At 44.0% G+C, this 24,076-nt stretch overlaps 1 protein-coding gene across 2 annotated transcripts in view; it reads right to left on the reverse strand.

Annotated features, from left to right (window-relative positions):
• Positions 1 to 2,663: 2,663 nt before the first annotated feature.
• The window catches only part of FRMD1 (FERM domain containing 1), a 34,576-nt gene continuing 13,163 nt past the window's right edge, over positions 2,664 to 24,076 (reverse strand). The window contains exons 3-14 of one of the 2 annotated variants that reach the window (XM_072332069.1): positions 23,664 to 23,754; positions 16,912 to 16,991; positions 15,763 to 15,839; positions 14,138 to 14,324; positions 11,671 to 11,826; positions 10,028 to 10,093; positions 9,752 to 9,820; positions 9,402 to 9,576; positions 8,312 to 8,647; positions 8,050 to 8,178; positions 7,240 to 7,319; positions 2,664 to 5,344 (exon numbers count right to left, since the gene is read on the reverse strand). In XM_072332069.1, coding sequence (XP_072188170.1) covers positions 5,057 to 5,344; positions 7,240 to 7,319; positions 8,050 to 8,178; positions 8,312 to 8,647; positions 9,402 to 9,576; positions 9,752 to 9,820; positions 10,028 to 10,093; positions 11,671 to 11,826; positions 14,138 to 14,324; positions 15,763 to 15,839; positions 16,912 to 16,991; positions 23,664 to 23,754 — 1,734 coding nt within the window. In that variant the 3' untranslated portion in view covers positions 2,664 to 5,056. The remainder of the gene's footprint in view (positions 5,345 to 7,239; positions 7,320 to 8,049; positions 8,179 to 8,311; positions 8,648 to 9,401; positions 9,577 to 9,751; positions 9,821 to 10,027; positions 10,094 to 11,670; positions 11,827 to 14,137; positions 14,325 to 15,762; positions 15,840 to 16,911; positions 16,992 to 23,663; positions 23,755 to 24,076) is intronic. The other variant, XM_072332070.1, reaches the window with a different exon arrangement.

The raw sequence follows: 24,076 nt of genomic DNA on the forward strand, positions 1-24,076 counted from the left end.
GAGTGCAAACAAGAGAGTCTTATGCAAGAATATGACTCAGGGACCTGGAGCTTTAAAGAGAAAACATCACGTAGTGCAACACCCATGGCAAATGTGGTCAAAGCTGGCAATGTTAATATTGCCTATACAGACCCAGGTGCTTCAGCTGCCTTAACGTATGGAGTCCCTCTGTTGGTGATGAGGATGGCAGCTGTGGGAGTCCACTCCAGCTGCCACGATCATCAAAGAATCCGGGCCGTCCATGAGCTGGTTGTAGCAGTGGGGCTTTCTGTGGCCCACACCAAAGCGATTTCTCCTTTGCCAAAGGGTTTGTTGCCTCTGAACAGGCTGATGTGGCTCTGAGCAGCCTGGTCTAGTGGCTGGCAATCCTGCCCATGTCAGAAGAGTTGACCGTAGATGATCTTTGAGGTCCTTTTCAGCCCAGGTCATTCTATGGTTCTATGAAGCTTTAAATGGTATTTTCCATGTGGTGGGTTGAGACTTAAGACATCTAGCACATGCCGTGTCCAATTATCTCATGGCATATCGAGGGCGGCAACGGTTGGAGGAAGAAAAATAAGGATTGGTCTAAATGTATTCCTGAGATTTCAAACAAAAACAACGTGGAGCAGCTATTTCCAGGAATAAAAACAAAGAAGAATTTTAAACTACCACAGCTATGCTCTTCAATAGCCTGCATTCAGCTGCCTCTGCAGTCTACCAGAAAGGATAAATATCATTATTTGCTCATTACGCCTCGGTGATAGAACAAGAAACTTCCAGTAACAGGTTTCTATTGGGACCTTACTCTGAGCCTCGGGGCGGAGCGGCGGGGCCCGGCTCAGAGGGCAGCGACCACCGCGCTCCTCGGGCGCCCCCTCGTGGCCCAGCCCGGCTCTGCCGCCACCCGCCCCGTCTGGCCCCGCGCTGGCCGGGAGGGGGCGGCCCGGCCCCGAGCTCAGGTCGCCGAGGATGGAATCGCGAAGATGGGCGCTCGCCCTCCTTTTCTCACTGCTCCGGACCCGGCCCAGCTCCTCCAGCAGCCCGCAGAATGCTAACAGTGGAAGCACAGGGCTAGGGGCAAGAAAGAAGAGCTGGCAGGAAGAACCTGGATAAAGGCAGCAAGAAACATCACACCTGCCCCCAGGAAGGCACTGCTTCTGGCAGGCAAGGAGCCGCAGCACACCTTGTGCACCTCTGTGAGACCTTATGGCCAGTACTTGCTTGGAAGTGCTCCTGAAACGCCTCGCCAGCCTTTATTTTCTCAGCCCTCACCGCTCTTACTCCAGCCACCGTATCCAGACTTTTCTAAACTGCCCCCTCACTCAGCTTTAGCAAAACACGCTTTGCTTTAGCACCATCAGACTGCAGAGCCTATGGTGCTCCTGCACTGGGCATGCCTCTGCACAGAGCAGGTGCCACAACAACGCTCCTTCCATCCTGCCCTCAGTCATTTTGATAAACCACCACCACAAGAAAGCATCCTCAGAGGCAGGCCCACCCTATACGTCCATATAAGCAGGCAAGAAAGTGCTATGACTTGTTAAGACTTGACAAGCAAAGCAACGGAGAGATGTCAAAGACAGCATGAGTTAGATTACTGAATATTTATCTTAATTATTTAATTTGACCTCCATGCACAGCTCCAGCTATAACCAAACCGTCTTAGGAGTCATAGATCACCAAGGTTAGAAATAGACCTTTAAGATCATCCAGTCCAACCACCCACCTACCACCAATACTTCCCACTAACCCATGTATGTCCCTCAGTACCACATCCAAACACCTCCAGGACAGCAACCCCAAGACCAACCTGGGCAGCCCGTTCCAGTGCCTGACCATTCTCCTTCCTGCATCCCCAACCCAAAGCTGTATAAGCCTCTGTTCCTTGAGAACATAAGAAGAAGATGCCCAGCAGGTGCTGGACCAAAGTGTGAAGCACAAGGAGGAAAAATTATAAGCATGGTGATAACATGATACTATCAAAATACATTAAAAATAACATTGAGTTGGTTTGTTTTTCTTTTAGGTTTTCTTTGAACACCAGCTTTAGTAGCCCTTAATATGGCCAGAGAAAAGGAATAGAAAAAAGGATTCACACAGGAACTGCAGCCAGCAAGCTCCTTTGAAAAGAAATGTGAATAGTTCTGCTATTACATTCCTTCAGAGATTTTTATGTCCCAAGAAAAGCACAACTTTCCTCCCTCCGTGCCAGCTAGCAGGCCAGCAGGTTAGGTGACTTAGGGCAGAGAGCCCTTCAGCAGCACATCCCTGTGTGCTGTCCTCAGAAGCAGCCCCAGGGCTTGCTGACAGGATCTCTCTACAGCCCTGGGAGTTGTCCACACGCTGTTTTCCCGACTAACCACCACCAGCAGCTTAATGTGTCTTTTGTCTGGTTACTTACATTCGGCTCCCATTACTGCTCCTGCTGACTCCAGCTGGCTGGGTTGGGTCCCCAGCATGTGAGCGGCCCCTCTGGCAACCTGCTGTTGGGACTGGCAGGGAAAAAAAGGAATTATTCTAGTGCCTGCAGTGTTTATGGTTTTCCAGATGAAGCCGAGCTCACATGGGTTAAAATCTAGCAGCAAATTTGCTTCCACAACCTAACTAGCTGAAATGGAAGATGTTGCTGACGTGCACCTAGAAGGGGAAATAAAATTACGCAATGTACCTTTCTTTTTTTTCCTGTCCATACTTTATTGCAGGTATACATATAATTATTTATATTTTATTTTGAACAAGAGATTCCTTTCATGGAAAGGAGAAACTTTTACCATTAAAATAGAGTGATTATACCAGGAGTATATTACAAATATATACAAATATTGGCAGCTAGTTCCTAACATCGGCTGATAAATGCTTACACGTTACCCTCTACCAAACGAATCAAACCAACACAATAAAAGACATTCTAAATACAAAGACAACAAAAAAGAGATCTATTACTACCAGGAACATTTTTCCATATGAATACAAAAACTTGCATAATAGATATTCACAGTGCTCGTAAGGGATGATTTCATTCTCAGTCTACACATAAAAAAAACCAATGTCCAGTCTCCCCTTCACACATATATTTAACTTACAGTACTGGAGGGAGATGTGTAGACCACTGAACAACGATGGTCAGACTTGGGAGAGCTTGCCTTCCCCACCAGCTGTGAATAAATACAAGGAACATGTACATACAAGGCAAAAAATACTCCTTAAAGAGCCAGTTGCACTGCTGTCAGGCACTGGTACATTTTGTGAATCAGCAACGTCTGGACTGTAGCATTTCACCAGTACTGAAATTAGCAAGAAAATACTGAGCTGCTTAATGGTAGAATGTGCTTCAGTAAGCTTCTAAGGTTTCATGACACCCAACAATGATATGACACCCAAGATATCAGGGAAGGCAGACAGATGAATTTGCCTAAATGGTGAAAGGACCTTTTGGATATAATAAATATACCTCTAGTACTCTAGAGGCATTTTGGCTTTGCTTGGAAGGAGGGAAAAAAAGACTATGAACATACAGCCTAGAACTGCTCATTACAGGAAGAAAGTACAATGTGATCGAAGAGGGCACAGTCAGCCGAGTTGTGGTTATAGAGAGCTTGTGTCCATCACTCATTCATCAAACACAGTCTCTGAGAGTGTACAGCCACTGATGTCACTTCAGTAAATGCAGATACGTCTGATGGCCTGATGTTACATACACTTACACAGAAACAGTGTGATTAAAGACTTGGTGCATTTTCTATTTTAACAGTCTGCAGGAATGCAATGTACTCGCCAAGCCAGCAAGTTCACTGTGAAAGCAGCCTGAACTCTCCTCATGTTCTGACTTCTTTTCCAACTGCAGCCATCTTCCTATTTTGATTAATACTTTACAACACTCACTCCCTTAAATAAGCACAACAGCATCATCCTGGTTCTGAATTTTGCCATAAAAAATGATTAGGTTGTAGAAAGCTGGGCGCAGGTTACACGTGGCCTGACCCTAAGTACAAGCTTCCCAAACACTGGGAATCAATGGAGAAGAGGTACTAAACAGCGGGGGAAGACAGAGAAAGAAATGAAACAAATATACATTTATTTGGATGCAAAAAGGTAGTGAGGTGTTTCCCACACCAGACAATGCCTTAGTCAAATAACTGTAACTACTTTTCTGGTAAATGCCAGCACGGCCAGCTCCACAGGACTGAAGATCACTACACATGTGCCCTTGGTTTCTCCTCACCATGCTTCCATTATCACAGGCCCCACAGCATCACTCACTCACACGACCTATCCAGCACTAGGGACATCATCCATTCAAAGCAACTTTCTTCAGCCTACAGTTGCCTCTAAAGCAGAGTAAAAATTTCAAAGGAACGAATGTATTAAAAATAAAGAACAACATAAAAGTATGATTCAATATAGGGGGCCATTATGCCTTGTGATATTCTCCCGTCACACTCCTGCCTTCAAGAACCAGTTATTTACTGCTCTTAAGTCGTCCTCTGCATGCTCAAAAGTGGCCAGATCATTTGTTCCATCTTTTCCCCCTAATCTCCCTCAAGGAGAGATAAACTATTCATTTACCAAACACATTTACCATACACAAAACTCCAAATATGCCCAGTATATCCCGGCCTGACAGCTGTTGGCAGTGTTGCAGCAGCACAAACTCTAAACAACCCAACCATTCGCATACTAGCATCAACATATAGACCAGAAGAGAGAAGCAGTAAGCTAAACTGACGTGGACCTTCTATATTTATTTTTGATAAATCGTTTAGACACGATGTTTGTTTCTCCAGCTAAGTATCAATTCTGGCCTACTGTTTTGTGGGGTTTTTTTGATTGCTGTTAATAATGCAGGCCACTTCCACTTTCTGCTCAACAGACACTTCAATGCCAACATTAAGTGCTACACTCCAGTTGATATGCCCTGTAGATAGGTCTGCAGAAGCGATGCCACTTACTGATCAGGGAGCTGAGTAACAAAGCTGCTCAATCTCCTGCAAGAAGCAGTGACATCACATGTGTTAATGAGGTATATATTTCCACAGTGAGCTGTTTCCCTGGGTATGGAAGAGCTCCAGTCTCCTTACACCACAAACTCCTCCGGCAGCTGGTCCTCTCCCAGAAGATCCAAGGAGAGGCAGTTCATGGATCGCTTCCCATAAAGGGCAGACTTGGTTTTGCAGTCTGCTGTGGAATAAACACAGCCATAGATAGCCAGTTTATCTTCCAGGCTGCAGCCAAACGTGTAGCTGTGGGACGTGTCCGATGACAGCGTGGCACTTAGTGGTGGATGCCGGTGTTTGTAGAGGCGAATGTCATCCAAACTCTGGCTGTGCTGGTCTGTGCAGCTCCTGCCCTTGGGTGACTTGACCTGCCAGTTCAGTAAGATGGACATGAATAAAAACCATTAGCTCAGACTGCTTAAGGACATTAGTTATGCATGCTTCAGATTTTCCAAATTGTTCTTCCATTCCTTCCAACAGCCCCACCAGCCTTCTGATGAAGCTGTGAAGCACTGAGAAATTCAAAGAACATTCAGCTGCCACATTGCACCAGATCCTGATCTCTTTGCACTGTGTCCTCAGTGTCCAGTACAATGGACAAATAAACTGGCCAGGTATTAGCATCTGAACAATCTGACACTTCCTGGCACAACCGTGTGGTTAGCCTGGCCAATATATACATTAAAAAAATTATCCCAACTGCTTGAATGCACTGAGACGGAGTTAATGAAAGTCTCGTGAGCTGAAAGGAAATTCAGAAAGCAACCACGCAAACTAAGGGGTTATGGCAGCCAAAAATTGCTAAGCGCAATGCATACTTTCTTCTACATAACGTTTTTCAGACATGAAAACAGAAGCAACAAAACAGCAATCATTTCCAGAGACAGCCGTCCAAGTATACGAGCAGTATTGACGTGGCCTCTATGGAGGAATCACCAGTCATCTAAGACATTTCCAGCTTTTCCACAGGATTGTTCTTGCTCTGTCTTTAAAACCAGCTTCTAAAATGCTAAGTTTAATGCTTAATCTTAAACGAAGACACTTCCATTAGCAACACAAAAAGTTGCCTCCCAATATCACTTCTCTCACCTACTGGATGGAAGTGAAGAAAACCACTCACTCAGAAATAGCCACGCACTGAAGAAACTCAGAAGTTGATACGTGAAAGTAGCAGCCAGGAAGGTGAGATGCATCTTCAATTGCTTAAACAGCCCTTGGAAGTCTTATAAAAAAGATGCCTCCCAATCAATTAACACCACAAGTGTGTGTTGGTAAAAGTGTTAATGTAAAAATGGTACTTATTGACATGCTCCTTGCCTTGCTCTTAAGTCATTCAACACAAATATAGAAGTAAGCTCACTATGATCTGTACTGTAGCATTCAGCTTTGGAAAAATAACTGAGATTTTATCTTAATCTCCTATAGCACTTAACAGAGTACTTCCCTGATAAGTGAAAATTCCTTATCACTTCTGACTGGGTCTAGTTAGAAGCATGAAAAGGAAAATAAATCTTAAGTGACTGGAGCCATCGTTCAGATAGGAGCCGAGAGTAAAAGGGAAAAAGGATGAACAGATTCTTAGAATTCTTTTAGCAGATAAAAGTAAGGCTCATTTAGATCCAGAAAGAAAGGCAGAGCCTTTTTAATTTATTTTATTTTTTAAGTAAAATACAGCTATGCTTCAAAAAGAGATATTGCTTGGCCTTACAAAGACATCTTAAGCTTTTTGCTTTTTCCACTGTGCAACTTACGATACAACATACTTTACCATATATAGTTGCCTTTACTCAAGAGTTTGATGAAAAGAGAATGTTGACAACAAAGACTTTAGCACACACATACTATAATCACACAAAGAATAATCACACAAATTAAAGCTTGAACATCTGGTTTTGCTCTGATGTGAGCTCCTCCTGGCTTCAGAAGGAGGAAGATGATCAAATTTGCAACCCACATCCAATCTGCATGGATGGTCTTGGCTCTAAACACTGCACTGAAAATTTGCAAGTGGTTTATTTTCCATTTCCTGTCCGGAAGTCTAAGGCAGATGATGGCTGACTTGCAAGATTCCCATGTTGGTCACTCCAAACCTCTCTATACTTGTGTAGACTCAAGCATTGCTCCCATCCTATTCATGACAGCAGTTGCCATCCAACAGCTGTTCTTGGTTACACCGTTTAAATCAAACACAGACTTATCTGTTTCACCTGATTTACAGCTGTATTCATTACACTAGACTTTGGTTCAAGGCCCGCACACTCACCTGCTGAAGGGACTCCACACTTTGACCTCTCATTTTTATTAGTGTGACTTGCACCACAGGCAGCGATTCTTGATTTATAGCTGCAAAGGAAAAGGAGGAAATAAGAAGCATTACAGGTTTGATTTTTTTTTACTGGCTGAAGAAAGTGGAAATTGTTCTCACAGGCCACATTTAAACTGTGCTACCCAATAAATATAAGCATACATCACTAAGCACCCTCAGTGCTCTGGGAGTTTTGCTCACAAGAACATCCTTTTTTTTTTGCCCCTAATGTTTAAAAACTCACAAGAAAACAGCTTTTCACCTGTCCCATATTCACCAGCCTTGCTTTGCTGTGAACACTATGCATCTTAATGCCAGACAGCTCCTGCATTAACCTACTGTCTGTCCTTCTCCTGTAGCAGATGAAGTTTTGTGGCTTATATTCCTGTGACTGGCCCACTAATCTATGATTGAACCCCTTGATTGCCTTGTGTTACACAATCTATTAAAATAAATTCCTTCACTACAGAAGGTTTACATCAGTTATCTTGTTGTTATTAATGGAGTAAAAACACAGTAACTTGTTAAAATTTGAAAAGGGGAGATCTTGAGGAGCACAGAGGAGAGCAACGCTGCACTGCTGGCCTTCAATCTCTAGAGGAGCTGACTTCAAATACGGTTGCAATAGGACAGTAATTAGTGCTGGTACTTCATATGGAGGAAGATACAGCTTTCTTAGATCTATCAGATTACATCTGGCTTCTCCAACATCTTCCTGATGCTACAGCCTAAAGAAAAGCACTGTGCAGTAGCAGAAAGCCATCTCACCTTGGCAGCTAGCAGCATCTAGAGGAAGAGATTCAAAAGATTCTCCCACAGTGGCCTCCTCTAACTGGTCTCCCTCTAAAGGCTCATCTACAGGCACCTCCTCTGGCTCATCTACTGCCAGCTCAAGATCTAGGAGGAAAAGAGTAGCAGGAGAAGTGTTAGCTTTACACTTCTGCTCCAAGCTGCTTCACATTTTCTCCCTATTCTGCTGCAGAACACAGAAGCAGGTTTAGAAGTTGCTCCACATCTCCAAATTCTTTACCATCATCCTGAGAGTCATCTTCAGCTCTTCCTTTGCTGCCACTGTCAATGCCAGAGCTACCGTAGCTGATGGTTGAGCTGCAGGATTTCTCTTTCCTGTGCACCCGGTCAATACCAAAGGGCTCATCCACTGACATTTCTACTGACACACGGTGCCTTGAGTCAGCCTCGATGCCTGATGTGTGAGAGCTGCCATGACTCCCTGTGGACTGGCGCGAGAGACGATTATCTCTCCGGCTGCCTCCACTGCTCCCACTGCCACGTGAGTTCTTATCGCACGGATCCAGGTCCATGTCCAGTGTGTCACTGATATAGGACTCCCGGTAGCGCTTCTTCTCTAAGGAAGACAGTAGGAAAGGTGGCAAAAATATCATGAAGTTCTGGGACTGGCACAACCTGATGGTGAGACAATAATTACTGCAGCTACAAATAAAGGCACAAACGGCTTTGTGTTCTGCTTGCACAACAGACAGCGGGATGTCCAGCCGGTTGTAACAGAATTAATCATACTTACAGTAAAACCAGTATCTCCTGAATTAGGGCAGGCAGCCAGAGGCAGTTACGATACAGAAAACACTGACTTCCAGAATGAAGGCAATGTGAAAAAGCAGGAATTGCTTACATAACCTAAGTGTACAGTCCTTAAAACACAGCACATCAGTGACTGTTCTGAGAAACAATGTCATAGAATCCGAGAATGGTCTGGGTTGGAAGGAACCTTTTAAAGATCATCTACTTCCAATTCTTTGCCATAGGCAGTGACACCTTCCACTAGATCAAGTTGCCCAAAGCCACATCCAGTCTTGGCCTTGAAGGCTTCCAGAGAGCAAGGACTGTTTTCTTAAAACAAAGACATTCTCCCTTTGCTTCTCACACTCGTGCTTTCTGAGCAGAGTCTAGCAAGGCAGAGACCATATACATTTTCCAGTAACAGACTTGAAAAAAATCCAACATGTCTACTTCCTCACTGCCTACCCAATAAAACAGAAACACCATTAATTAGACAGGGAGCAGCCACTGTGAAGCAACAGCAGAGTCTAACATACTGTACTCTTCCCCTTACCAAAGCCACCTGCTCTTTTCTCACGTACCTTCAGCCTCCTCCAGCTTTTGGATTTGCTTCAACACTGGCTGGATATTTAGAAAGAGCCGGTGGCTGTTGCTGAGGAGCTGCAGCAGGTGCCGTGACCTGAAGGGGCAGCCCGTGTAGTAAACCAGTTTCCGTGCAGAGGGCAAACCATCTGGCTGGATCTCAAATTTTTTCCCCTGCACAAAGAGATGTCAGTGAAGTGAGCAAGAACATGTTTGCAGCCACGTGGCTGAGGTAATTACAGCCTTGTGTGTATGAGTAAGGAGACTTGATATGGCAATTTGGGCAGGACGATGCCAGATCCTAGGTTAACAGCCCACTGCCAGATGGATGCTGCTCTGTCATACTCACCAAAAAAGCCAGCTTCCCGATGTGTGACCAGGGAAAGTCGTAGAGGAGCTGACGAACATGGTTCACCTCCTGCAACACATCAAACTCTCAGTCACACAGGGACTGGCAGGTACTGGGTGGAGTCAGTGATGCGCAAAGAATTTGCAAACAACCAAGAACGTGAGATATGCGGAGCCTGGCGCTCACAGGGGAAGCAGAGGAGCTACGGTGGGGGGAGGACAGGGGAGCTGGACAGAGTTAATGCTACACCAGAAGGCTTTCATGGCAATCTGTTACCTGATAGATGTGCATTCCTCTAAGGGTCAGGCCCAGGATAACCGTCGGGCGATCCTCCTTCTTATCCTGGAAGAACAGAAGAGCCTGGAGTCAAAGGTTAATCTACAAAGACCGTGCTCTTGTTCTGGCACCTACTGCAAGAGAGGTAGCAGGAGTGCTCATCAGGCAGATGCCATTTGCTTTTTATTGTTTCTAAAAGGCACCTTGTCTTGTTGATCCCTGAAAAATTCTGAGATCAGAAACACCTACAAATCCCCTCGTGCTGAGGCTTCCAGCTTTTCAACAGCAGCAGATACCCTAAACTTCTCTGGAAAGGGAATCCTACAGCTTAAGTGATTTGAGAGCATGGACAATTACTGTTCTCAGAAGCAATTTGCAAAAGACTCTCTTACTACTTCTGTGTCTGCTGTATGCTCGAACATTTCAGATATTAGGATATTAGGAAGTATTTCTTCTCAGAAAGAGCAGTTAGGTATTGGAACAGGCTGCCCAGGGGAGCAGTGGAGTCACCAGCCTGGGAGGTGTTTAAGGGAAGGGTAGATGCAGTACCAAGGGACGTGGTTTAGTGGGCAATGTTGGTGCTAAGTGGACCGCTGGACTACATGATCTTAGAGGTCTTATCCAACCCTAATGACTCTATGATTCTACGCACAGCTCTCACTCTCCAGGTGACAGAGAGCCCAAACCAGAACTGATGTATGTCCCCTCTCTTTGCCACTACACAGCCATTCCCATCCTGGAACTTACCAGACTTCAGGCATACATTTGCCAAGAGAGAACTAATCAAAGCCCAAAACTGCAGGGACTTTCTGGTTAAAAAATTCTGGTGTCACAGAGCTCAAACTTTACACCAAGACTTCCTCACCTGGCTTGTCAAGATAAAAAACCTCACACCAACACATTTACCTCACCCTCTACTCCGCTGGTACTACTCATGTCCAGCAGAATCAGAACTCCAGTTTAAAGTCAGTAAGAAACGCTTTCTGCCTCCTAAAGTACAGCGACTCCATTTGGAAAAAGAAATCCCTGCAATTCCTAATTGCATGATCAGGCTTTACTCACTGAGGAGGAACACAAAACTGCTCTTCACTCCTATTTCTAGACCTACATTCTTAGCATATCAAAATGAAGCAAATCCTGTTCAAGCAGGCTTGGATAGAAAGGCAAAGACTTAGGAACAAGAAACGATAAAGGAATCCAAAAGTTACGCAGAGCTGAAAAAATATCAGACACTCCAGCAGGGGTGGAGTAAGGTAAGAAAGCTGAGATGATTCAGTGTCACCTCCAATTATTACATGGCATTTGCATGAAAGCGGACTGTCACCATTTCAATGGACTGCAACAAAATAAGTTTCTCAGTGACTTCTTTGGCATTTACTTTGCCACTGACTGACAGGAAGACACTAAGCAAAAATTAAGCTTCGCCATTCCTGTGGCCAGTTTATTGGATGAGGAACAAAATAAGGTTCCAAGTACATAGGTAATCTGGCAGTTGCTTTGTTTGTGGGGGTGGCCTTGGAGCTTGGAAATTTGTTTGGCTTCCCCAAATCAGAGGCAGCAGACCCTCAATTAGAAAGTAAAAAATGAAACAGTACACCCAATTAAAGAGGGGAAAGATGTTTGAAATAAGCTCTTTGTTTAACCTTCTGCAGCCTGTAGAAGTGGACAGGCACATCTTCCAACAAGCAGGACTCCTTAATGAACTTCAGCACAGCTTCCTTTGCACTCAAGCCTTGCTGTTCTCGGTGCATCTCTGGGGCATGTTTCAAGATGTAATCACTCCCCCTCTTTGCAATTATCTGAAGGAAAACAAACAAGTCAGCAACTCTTCAGTGAAGCCCACGAGAGGCAGCTGTGATCAACAGGAAAGCCAAGACTGGAGGAGGAGAAGGTTCATACATTCTCTCAAGAAGTTTGTTCATGTTCACCTCTATCCTCCTGGAGGATAAGCATTTAAAGCAGCCCAGATGATACTGATGTCTCCAAACAGGTAAAAGATGGCAAAATCATAACAGTCTGAGACCACAGAGCTTGTGTCAGCCCTTTTCATTCTTAAGCACTGGAATCAGTTTTCCTAACTCTTGGCATCCCTAAATACTTATGGACAGATAACAAATACAGCTCTGCATGCCAACACAATCAGCAGCAACATCTCCAAACACTGCAGAAATGCTTTATGGTCAGGGTTGGGTGGGGTTTGCTTTCTTTGTTGTTTATTTTTTTTTCTTTTTTCTTTTTTTCTTTTTTTTCTTTTTTTAAAGACCAGAAACTGCACATTAGGCTTATTTAGCATTTCCATCCTCAAAGGGGAAGATAACACTATCTTGAGCTATTTTGCGTCTGGTGTGGTTTTCAGGCACACAGTTTTGCTAAGCAATAGAGAAACCTGCACTGGACCTTTAATTCTTGCCCTGAGAGCACCCAGTTCTTGTGCTCGGACACATGCTGTCTCCAGTGAAAGCAGGGCACAAAACCCCTTGCTACTCAGAGCATTTAAAACCAGATCCCACCTGTAACCAGTGAACATCCAGCCAGAAGCCAGCTGTCCATACCTCAAACAACCAGACTCCATCAGTCAATTCCCATTTCCATTTTAAATTAAGCCCCTTGTTTACTAACACCTCTTCTCTCTCCTTGCATACCACGTCAGATCAGTCTTCCTACCATGAGGAAGACTGGGCTCCATGAAGAACAACACTGATGCCATCAGTGTGCAATGTCAGCAGAAAGAAGTATCAGCTCCACAGTTCAAAGCTGGGCTGCTCACCCCAGGGGCACTGCCTTTTCTCAACAGTAGGAGAGCTAAGGCAGCTATGGACCAAATGATCTTCCACAGTGATCTCCAGCACGGGCTGGAAGACAACACACTGGAGGAGTACCTCCCCATAGCAGCCCCAGGGCAGGGAGAGAAGCGTCCCCATGACTGCCAGATTTTGCTCTTTGTAATGATAAATCACCCACGTACCTGCTTGGGGCTGTAGCTCAGCATAGGTGAGCCATCCTTTGCCTTGGCCTTTGCAATGTTTGCCAAATGAAAAATAGCCTGTGATAAGACTTAAATGCCCCATAAATTGGGTGCACCAGACTCAATTTTTCCAGCCCTTTGTCAGATGCCCTGCTGCAGGATGAAGGCCTGCTGTTGAGGAGAAAAGAGCACAGCAAGGCAGGCTGGGACTCATGCATAAAGGAGATTCTACTAGCCTTGCCTCCCTTCCACAACCCCTGCTCCAAACCTTCCCCTTGAAGCAAGGGACAAATCTAAACTGGGTTGCAGAGGTGGGTATGTCCAAGTCCTGGGAAAGACTCTGCTTGTGCAGATACCAGCAACAGAGGTGTCCACAACAAAACTAGCTTCTTTTTCTATTTTGACAACAGCTCTCATGACCATTGCACCACAAGAGCAAAATTTGCTGCAGAAAATCAACTCTGACAGACCTTTTTTTTTTCCCCAAATCTTTAGTCCTCAACTCATTTGCCTTCACTCAACAGTTAAGCCAACTCCGGGTCTTCTAAGCTGCTAGTACATCTGGTAGGGCACAAGCCAAGGTACACATGCTTACCAGTCAACACGTAAAACCACTTCCAGATTGTCTCTTAATGCAATTCATACTCAACTAAATAACAAAGTAGGCATCAAAGGCAATGCACAGCAGTACTACCTCTAGGGCCTGGGTCTATACATCCCAGAGGCAAGCATTACAAAGCCAGGACCAAAGGGCATGCAACACATGGCACTGTGGCCCTGTAGTTTTCTGCAGGGCTTCGGTTGTGCAGATTATTCTGACATAATATTGCAAGCACACTAGCCTTTAAGCCACAGATGACTTGAAAAAAAGCCACACTGCTGGAATCATTCAATTGACACCAACAAATTCCCTCACTAAGGAAGAGTACAACCTCCCACCTCACATAGCCCAAGAGGAACTGTCACCCACAGCCAGCAGAGACACAGAGGGCAATTAACTCCTGAAGGGAATTCAGGGTGACACTGTCACTCTGCCTGATCATCATAATGTAAGCTGGGGAAGCTGTATGGCTGCAATTAGGTACCAGCATAACATAGCTCCTGCTGCATGCACAGTATTGACAGAAAGATTCCCTCAAACTTACCCACTGTGGGAAATATGCCTGAGGTTCAAAATATTTCCCAGTATGGACCTCCTCCCTGTAGTTTCCCAAGTCTGCCTGTAAACTGTAGGCAGCCAGCAGAAAGTAGATTTCTTCTTTGTGGTTGCACCGAGACATAAGTACTTGCTCTTTGAGATGGCAGTAGTAGAACTGCCTTGCCACCTTATCACTGAAAGACACAAAGGCAGGTCTGTGTAAGGAAGAGAAGAAATGTCAGGCTCATACAGAGCCTCTCAAACACATCTTCCTTGGGAGAAAAGGGATCCCTGATGTGTGTGATGCCACCATGATACATTTAAGTGCATGTGGGGAAACCCCAAGCCAAGATGAAGGTCTTCTCTCACAGGAATTGTGTAAACACGGGAAAGAATAGCCTCTGTCTTGAGAAGCATGAGATCTAAGAAGGTAGGGCAGGGGGTAGATGAAAGAAAAATCGTATCACACCTGTTTGGAGACTGACAACATCAAGCATTTCTGTTACTCTGGGAAGCCTATAGCAGTCAAGAGAATCATCTCCCTTGAATTCCAGTCCTGTTTCTTGCACACCTGCCCTCCTTTCCCCTCTAAACCTGGCACTGCTTTTTCATTTCACCTTGCCTAAGGCTCAAGGTGCTTTTCAACAGCTAATTCCCTGCAAGGTAGATCAAAAGATGCAAGAGCCCTGGGCTTGTTTTGGTCTTCTTCCTTAGGCTGCTAAATAGGGATAGTCTGATAAGGCATGTGGACAACTTATAATGTACACACACTTTGTAAGAGCTCAAGGGAAGCATGCTGCTGATATGTATGTATAGATAAAGTGCTGGACAATACAGTCTACACGTAAAAGCACGTATGTTTGAGTGCCCCTGCACTGTTCCACAAACTCCTCCAATTAAATGACTAGTACAAGAGAAATTAGCTTGTGATGCTAAGGGATGCATACACAGGGTGGGAAAGCGTTATTGAATCCCTTCAGTTTAGTAAAACTAAACAAAGGACACCTAACAGTCAAACAGACTCCAGAGGAGAGACTCTCCTGCATCCAAAAAAAGAGAACAGGGGGGTGGGGGAAGCAGTGGAAAAAAAAAAGTCTTTGTTTAAGATGAGAACAAATGCCAAAAATTAAGTAAAGATTTTAATCTACTGGAATGATCCCAGCTCTTGGCTTGCCCTGGGGTCACAGCCACGCCAGCAGTGCTGATGCAAATCAACTCTGTCAGTTGTTCATTTCCAACTACCTCATCCTTTGTTCTGTACCATGCAGTGAGGCTGGCTGTGTTTTGAGGGCAGCCCATATTCCACGTGAATGGGTCGCACTCAAATGCAAAACTCTCTAACTTATGAAGTCATTTCTTTTGTCTGTTTACGAAAGTCTATTTCCAGGAGAACACTGCACAGAGCACTGCACAGCTACAAAAACCTGAACTAAAATTATTAGCACGCGCTTTGGAGTCTAAATAGCTGGTTTTGGTATGTTCATCTGACGCCTTTCATACAACCAAAAGATGCAAGTGAGAGACTGTTCAACATACAGACACCAAGAGGAAAAACCTCCACAAGATGATATTTTTAAAGAAATGTTAATAAAGATACAAGAAACACAATTACTACCACAGAAAAGAACTTACCTTATTACCCTTCCATTTTCTACGTAGTATTGTACTCTAAAGAATGCAACAAAAGGAGGGATGAATTTCTCTGTTCCCTAGAGCAAAGACAGAAGACATGTGAGATAACATTCAGCATCCAAAATTTCTCTTACTGCCTTTCAACATCCCCTTCACCTCAAGCTTGCACCCCATAATTCTTTTCATTTGCCAAACGTAGCCCTTTAGCGATTCTGGGGAGGGTCTGACTATCAGCAGGGCTCACACAGATGAGGCATAATAAAACATTTAGACAGGCAGAATGGCAAAATACCCTAGTGGGAGCAGAAGAGTTTGGCTGAGAGACGATAAGCTAGATAAAATAGCCAGAGTATAGTCTTGGAATGCCCAGCCTGGCTCAAAGTTACCTAGCTCAGCACCTGGCAGCACCCTGAACACATCAGTGCTGAACACAGCAAGTTTAACAAACCCTTCCCCAGCGCATCAGGCACGCAGCAGGCATGCTCGCACCGCTGCAGTCTGTCCAGCACACACCTAGAATTAACCACTTATCTCTGCTCCACGCCACATCATACAGCAGGGACACGCGCTGCTGCGGGAGCTGCTCAGCCAGGCTGTACTGCCTGAGGCTGAGGTGCACCAGACCAGTATTAACTCCTTGCCTCTTGTTTGGCAGGAATAAGGGTTAGTTATTCACCGCTCCTTACAGCCACAGACCAAAGGGAGACATCAATGTCTGCTTCACATTTGAGATGTCTATTAGTAGAAAGCCAGTAAGATATCTGTTGTTTTCACTGCAGCTTTCCTTTCAGACTTACAGTCTTGTTTAAACAGGAGGGGAGGGGGGGAGCGAAAGGAACATCTTGTCTCATTAGCTCATTCTCTCATCTTTCCATCTTTGGCACTCGCTTCTAATATTTATACAGGTAATTTTTTTCACATGAGGAGCTCAAAATCTTTGCTGGTCAGATTCATCTCACTATGCATGGCACGCTGTGCACATCTAATGCCAAAAGCAACTTCCCGGTCATCAAATGTTTACTTTAAAAAACAAACAAAAAACATTTTATGTTTTTTATTTAACTAGAACTCATCCACAGTCACCCTAGTTTAATCAACAGGACCAGGCATTCCAGGACAGTAGTTTCCAAAATTAAACTCCTGTCTTACTTTGCTGGTTTCTTTCTTCCATTCCTTTGAGAAGTATTTGCTAAGCTTCTGCTCCAGGTCTATGAAAACATATTCATTGTCTGGAAGGAAGGCAAGACAGAAAAGCATTTAATGTTAAAGAAGCAGAAATTCTTATTCACGAAGTACTAAGATGGCTCTACTGGTTGTTTCCAGCAAATACACATGAAAACAAAAGATGACCAGGGAATAGACAGAGACAGGGAAAAGAAAGGACGGCAGGACTCAGTGCACACACTGCTCCAGAGAGCATGAAGGAAGCTTGGCTGTGCCTCAGATGCTGAGCTGGAATTTCCTAAACTGCCACAAATGCCGAATCCTTCCCTTATGAGTCACTTACAGAAAGCAAATATCACCTTACCAAGATGACCAGGCTATCAGTGTAATGTGGTAATTTTATTAAACAAGTAAGCCCATCCAAACTTCCACTTTTCTGTCGTGTTACAACATGGTCCAGAATGATATAAACAAGCAGACAGGGAGAGGTATTTGACAGGTTTAATCTTCTACATATGAATGTAATTCTGTGGAATGGAGAGGGGGATCAAATCCAAATGTTCTCTTCAAAAAGTTGGGTGTCTCCTACTCACACTTAACCTCTTTCATAGAGCAAAAGGATGGATAAAAGGAAGGAAAACCTGACCTACTTCGAAGAACTGAGGTTTGTTCTCCACCTGGGCAAAAGGGAGCAAGAACAAGAGCCAGTCTGAGCAGCGCATCATCTTGAAAGAGCATTGTGCTGCTTTCAAAGCCAGCGTTTTGTAGGGCTACTTGCCAATTATCAAATACAAACAACTCAGCCAATGAATTTTTTCTCAAGCCTTCTCAAGAGTCATAAAACGAGATTTGATGGGTCCTTCAGTGGTAACGCCAACTGAGCACATTCACCTGACTAGTCAATCTACTCCACATTCTTGACCAGAAAACTGTTATTACAAGTGACATAAGTCTCAAATTGAAGACTTCGTTCATGAGAAACATGAAAGTTGGGGGGAAAAGATGGAAGAAAAAACTTCACAACCACTCCTCTGACCCAAAGATCCACCCAGACTTCCAGGTTTCGGCTTTTTATTTCTGATGTCAAACAAAAAAGGAGGAAGAAAAGAAGTGAACTGTTTCCAATAGAAGATTACAGCCAAATGAATGGAGAAATGACACAGGCTGACATTACAGCAGGTTTCCAAAGAGCAGTGAGCTACTCCGCAGCCATCTGTGGAGCACTCGTGGCAGGGCAGCTGAGAGAGGTGTGTTGGCCCAAACCACCCATGCTTCTAAGTCCATTAAGATCAAGTAATGCTGCCTTGAAAAGGCTGCCAGAAGACCTAGTAGTACAGCTACGTGTTACTCATATCCCACAGTCCCTGCTTATCTGTCTTATTAATTAGGTTAGAGACATAACCCCAGGAGGATCCAGACACTAAGCATGAGAACTTCAGGTCACTAGTGGGGTCTGCACACAAACCCCAATAAGAGACCAGGCTAAGGGAGGAGGACACCCTAAGCTCTTCCTGATGGTTCCTGCTCCTCCTCAACCAAGCATCCTCCTGCTCCTCCCTCCCTGCAAGAATGCTGCACTGCATTCCTGCTTTAATGAAGTTAATATTGCTGGAATGTCAACCTGCAGTGTAAGCCTCCCTCTGCAAAAACAAAGAGGCATTTCCCTCCCCAGCACTAGATGGGTTGTGGGTTTTTTCCTTAAACTGGATTAGTAGTGAAACTTAAGAGATCTTTGTGTGATGCTGAAACTGTTTCTGGCTTGAAAACAAGCTTCTCTCTAACAGAAATGAGGACGTGGGATTGCAGTGTCTCTCAAAGCAGTGCTGTAAGGTATCATACAGAAATACACAGATGGTCACCCTTCCAGGGAAGAGCTTGTCTGACCTGTGGATCCAACCAGGGCTGAATGATCAGCATGTATGAAGTGCCCTTGCTTTGCTGGCCTCACATGAATGGCAACAACCAAAGAAGCTGGCTTGGAAGCATGCATGCATGCCAACACGCAAATATCCACTAGCAGTCACTGACACTGCATTCCTCACTCTCTCAGCACTGGTAGTGAGCTTAAAGATACATCACACTGCCTTCCCTTACAAGTTTCCTATCTGGTCAATGAGTTTACAGCAGCACAACTTAGATATTTCCCTCAACTACAGCTTTCAAGTACCCTCAGATTAAATGAAAAAACTGCGCTGTAACAATCTCACATCAAATTCATAGTCACCAGAAATGCAAACATTCAAGTACACTGACTGCAAAATTAGCTTAGCACATTTAACATACTTAAGAAAATACAGGACATGAACTGTTGCAAGTAAAAAAATAATAAAAAAAAATGGGCCAGATCTCTGACCAGAATAAAATGACAATTCTAATGAATTAATTATGTGGATGTAAAACATGCATTATCGACACTACACAAAAAACTGGAGTGGACAATTCTGGCTCTAATGTACAGTCAAATGAACTGTGATTCGCTGTTACTCTAAAAGCAGAAAAGCAGAAAGGAACAAGGATAAGGGCTGGGAATACAGCAAAGAGGTAGCAGCAGTCCCTTAACTGAGATGGACAGGAAAATAAAGGGAGGCAACATTAAGAAGCACAAAGAAGTTTGGCTGACGGGAACTTCTGAGATCATGGCCCAGTCATTCCTGACAATGAGCACATAATACTGCAGGTATTTTGTGTTAGCATCTTCAAGCTAGCAACAAGGCATGCCCAGGCAAAACTCTCTGGACTGTTGGCAGAGGATCCTTCTGCACAAGAAGAGCTTCAGAACCATTCCCAGCATTCCTCATCCAGGAGAAAACATACTGTTTGCAGTCCTCAGACAGGAGAGCATCTTACAGGATGGCGCACTGATGGTAAAGAGGAAAAACTGACATCAGGTGTCGGTCAAAGAATGCTGTCCTGGGTAAAGACCATACAAGTACTTCCAGAAGGCATTATATTAAGTTCTGAAGACCTGACCCACCTGCAAGTTTGCGTAGGTTGCATATTTCTGAACATATTTTCTCTGCTTTGTAAGCAACTCTTGATTGAGGTACTGAAGTCGTTATAGTAAACTGTATCTTCTTTGTTTAGGATACGGGAGCAACTCAGAAATGAAATACAACTATCCCTGCATATATCTGAGGGAAAAGTGGTAGAATCAGGAGTAGCAGGGAAGGACTGGGGTGTAGAAATCACCTGAGGGTATCTTGGAAAAATTCTGTTATCACCTGCCTTCTTAAGGGACAGTTTGCTATAACAGATACTCACATAATGCAATGTACAACGCCGTAGACTCTTTTGCCTACAAACTTTAGTATTGAAGGATACACTAGAGCAGAAGAGTTACCTGTGGACACAGAAGTCCTGACAAGGTTAACCGCCAAGCTCCCTGCTAAGCACACAAGTAAGGAGGACTGGGAGCTATTCTTACCCAGGTCTGGCAAAGTGAGCAGCCAAGGCTGCAATAACTGAAGGATGACCCTCGAGGCAAGGGAGCTGAAGCAGAGGGATTTGGTTTTATAAGAAAGCCAACCTGACAAACTGGTATGAGCACACCAACAGAAACAGAGGCAGTGTCCAAGAGCTGAACACTTGCTTCTTCCCTGTCAAAGGTTTCTATCCGCTTGGGTTGAGCAAGGTTTGATCCTAGAAGAATCCCAAGACTTAGGACTGCAGAGATTTGGGTTACAAAAACAAAGGAGACCTGCCTGCTCTCTGTCTGCTGACAAACAGTTTTGCTTTAGAAGATTGAACTGTGTTGCTGCATACACATTCTGATAACAGTAGGGAAAACTTGCAGGGCACCAGATAAGACTGACCCTGTATGAGGAGCTGCAATATAAGACCCAGCTGCTGGGTACTATAATGCAAACCTATGGAGCAAGCACAGACCTGGAAGGACTGCAGGGTCATCACAGAACAAATTACAAGAAAAAAAATGCACTTAAGGAGCAGCAGAACATAAGGTATAGCCTGCTCGATGACCTGTGACAGAACTTGAAAAGCAACACATCCCAAGCCACATGCTGGTGTTGCTTTGCATTAACACTCTCCTGAATATAATTTTCAGACAGATAAAATTCTTCATACAAATGCATAGGTCTTTCTTCCCCTTTGTAGTTGTCTGAAGTGCTTTCAGTGTTGAAGGGGAAAAAGAAAGTCAAAAGAGCAACAGCAGTGAAAAATCCTGTCCTCTCACCATTACTGTTGCCATAAATCCTGAAGCTTGTTCTCAGGATTTCTAACAGTTGGAAATTAAGGAGAGCCCCAAATTCTCTTATCCTTTAAGCAAGGAATGCTGGAAGACATGCTCCAAGACCTAGAGCTTAGATCTCACAGCAATTATTGTTTGCACAGTGCTTAGTAGTGCTATTTTCATTTTTGCCACACATGGGGATTAAACTTCTGTTTATGATTAAGGAGCCCAACTTTTCCCCCTCACACACATACTTACTATGAGACCAACTGAGCATTAGTGTATCTGTTCAATGTCTGCAGGTCAAATGGGTTCCTAATCCAGATAATCCACCCAGTGTGATTGGTTACAGTTCAGCAGAAATGCCATAATTTTCATTTTCTTGCCCCCACTGACAGACAGGGTTTTGTTGGCAAATTAACAGCAAGGTAATGGATGCAGGTGGATTAGAATATCTTGTTCTGCATGTGGCAGTCTCAGATTGTCAAAAATAAATACACACTAGATCTGTGAAACATGTCCTTCCTGAAATAGGGCAATTGTTTCTTAAAGATGGCATTTTAGGACTGCAGAACCAGAAGGTAAAAATGTGATGTAGAAAAGGAATATGCTCTGCTATGAAATGCAGAGGTTTCCTCTCTAGTTTTTGGATACCTAGTCCACATAAACCAGCAGCAAATCTTCCACACACTAACTGCAGTAAGCACACAATCTCTGCCTGGCAAAGGCACTAGACTTTACTCACATGACAACCCTGGACAATGCAAAACATAGCCAGGCCTGCCCATGACCCAGACAGGCTACCTCCCTTTCTGGAGATAAAACCAAAACTCCCAGAAAAACTGACCTAGGGTGACTCAAAGGTTACCTCCCAAAGCCCAGAGATGGAGAGCACCACAACTGCAGTGGAAGCAAGACCTCAGCTACCACCATCAGCAAGAGATGTATTTGTTGGCCAGAACAGGTAAGGGGGAAGAAATCAAGTTTGTGAACAGCAAATGAAAGACTGCTGCAGCTCCAAATAAGGACAGAAGGCAGGTAACAGAAGAGAGCAGCAGCACACAGGCCAGGTTTGCCCCCAGTCTCAAGAGTGAGCTGCAACTTTCCTAGTGGCTGTGGCCATTCATGCTGAGAAAATGACTCCTGATGCTTCCCTCCCTCCTGTTGTCTGGTACCCAAAATCCAGACAATTTCTTAAGCAAAGTTACAAAAAGATTCTCTTCCTCATCCAAAATCTTGACACTCGTCACAGTGGAGGAGGTGTCAAGGTGAGCACACACACAGCCTTCATCCAAGCAGCTTTAGAAACAGCTACAGCAAGTAAGAGTGAAGAACAGCGAGGAAAACAGAACAAAAGGAAAGGTCCCATTCAGGCTACTTGTCATTTATCAAATAATTAGTTGATCTAAAAAGGATGAATATTTTTGTGGAGGAAGTGAAGATTGTGTTTAAAGCTACAGGCAATATACTTTTGAACTGTAAGTAGCATTGCTTTATTAACCTAGTTGAATTGGAGTATTCAGCTCTTCCTCACTGGAAGGAGAATAAAGAACTGTGCTGGTTTAAATCCACAGATATGTTTGTCAGCTACTGGTTTAGTTATGTCGATGGAACCTCCTGGAGACTTCTCCAAACATTAGGGAGATAAACAGCTTACTCCCATCTTAGCTTCAGTGCTATGTTCAGAAAAATGAAAAAGGTTTTAGAGAAAGAACAGAAGGAAAATGAGATGAGAAAACTTAAGACAACTTTCTCCCACATACTCATAAGCAGGCAAAATAAACCTCATGTAGGATTTATAGTTATTTCATTGATAACGTACAGAGATGCTGCAGTAAATAGTGAAACATCTGAGAAAAACTTCAGAGGGAGAAGTCAACAGATTCATTACTGTTTTCTACGAGGCTGGGAGGTGTTGATGCACACTGTCCTAGAAATGTAATATCTCCTATCGGTTTGCTCCTTTAAGTTTAAGGTATCATCTTACGCTATCACCTGGTCAGCACCAAGATACAGGAGACTGGACTTCAGTTCATGTACTAAGACATTTTGTATTTCCCAGATGATATTTCAAAACACAATTTTCCTACTCCTCATGTATTCAGTCCCCTCAAACCATTTAAGTTTCCTCTCCCCATTCTTCACCATTCTTTGCATGGGATTTCAGAACATAAATAACATTCCCAGCCCCAAATTCCTTTTAAAATTCACCTCCTGTCCAACTACTGACAGTTTTGAACTCATACGGTGACAAATATGTTGGCTAGCAAGTTAGCTACAGGGGAGAAAGAAAACTCCACAAAGAGGTAGAACATAAGAACAAAGGAAGAGAACAAAAAGGCCCCCTTCTCCTAATTTGTCTGCCCACATACCAAAGATCAAAAGAGCTCTGAGAAGGCTGTGCATAATCTACATACTTTGTGACCTTATTACAATCAAATTCCCCACAGGCATGGCCACTGTGTATATATGCACACACTGTAAATACACACAAGCTGGTCTGTGGAAGTTTGCCAAGTCATTTGTTCTGTGCACTGAGTTTGCTTACTTTTAACAATGCTGAGGCCAAAGAAGTGAGGCTCTTTAATCTTCACTAAATCACAAACTTGCTGAAAGAGCTCCTGTCCGGTGGCTTTGACCTGAAAGAAACAACCGATCCAACGTTACACATGGCTCACACACCTGAATGGACCAATTCTCCTTCCTTGCGTAGGCCAATACATTTTTAGATCCCAAAGCTGAAGAACTCCCAAAGAACAAGATTTGTTTTCAGTATCATCATCGTAGAAAAATTATCAATGTGTTACTTTTGTACCTTCACGCTGCGAAGGGACACAGCTCTGTCAGATGTGAATTCAAATCTCCTATTTATTGGCATTGTTGCATAAGGAGAATTCTGGAGTGCTAGTTTTGTGCAGTGCTACTGGCAGGTGTTCTCATGGAAGAAGTTTGTAAACACAG

Source organism: Excalfactoria chinensis, chromosome 3 (genome assembly GCF_039878825.1).
Source record: "Excalfactoria chinensis isolate bCotChi1 chromosome 3, bCotChi1.hap2, whole genome shotgun sequence".
Classification (NCBI taxonomy): Eukaryota; Metazoa; Chordata; class Aves; order Galliformes; family Phasianidae; genus Excalfactoria; species Excalfactoria chinensis.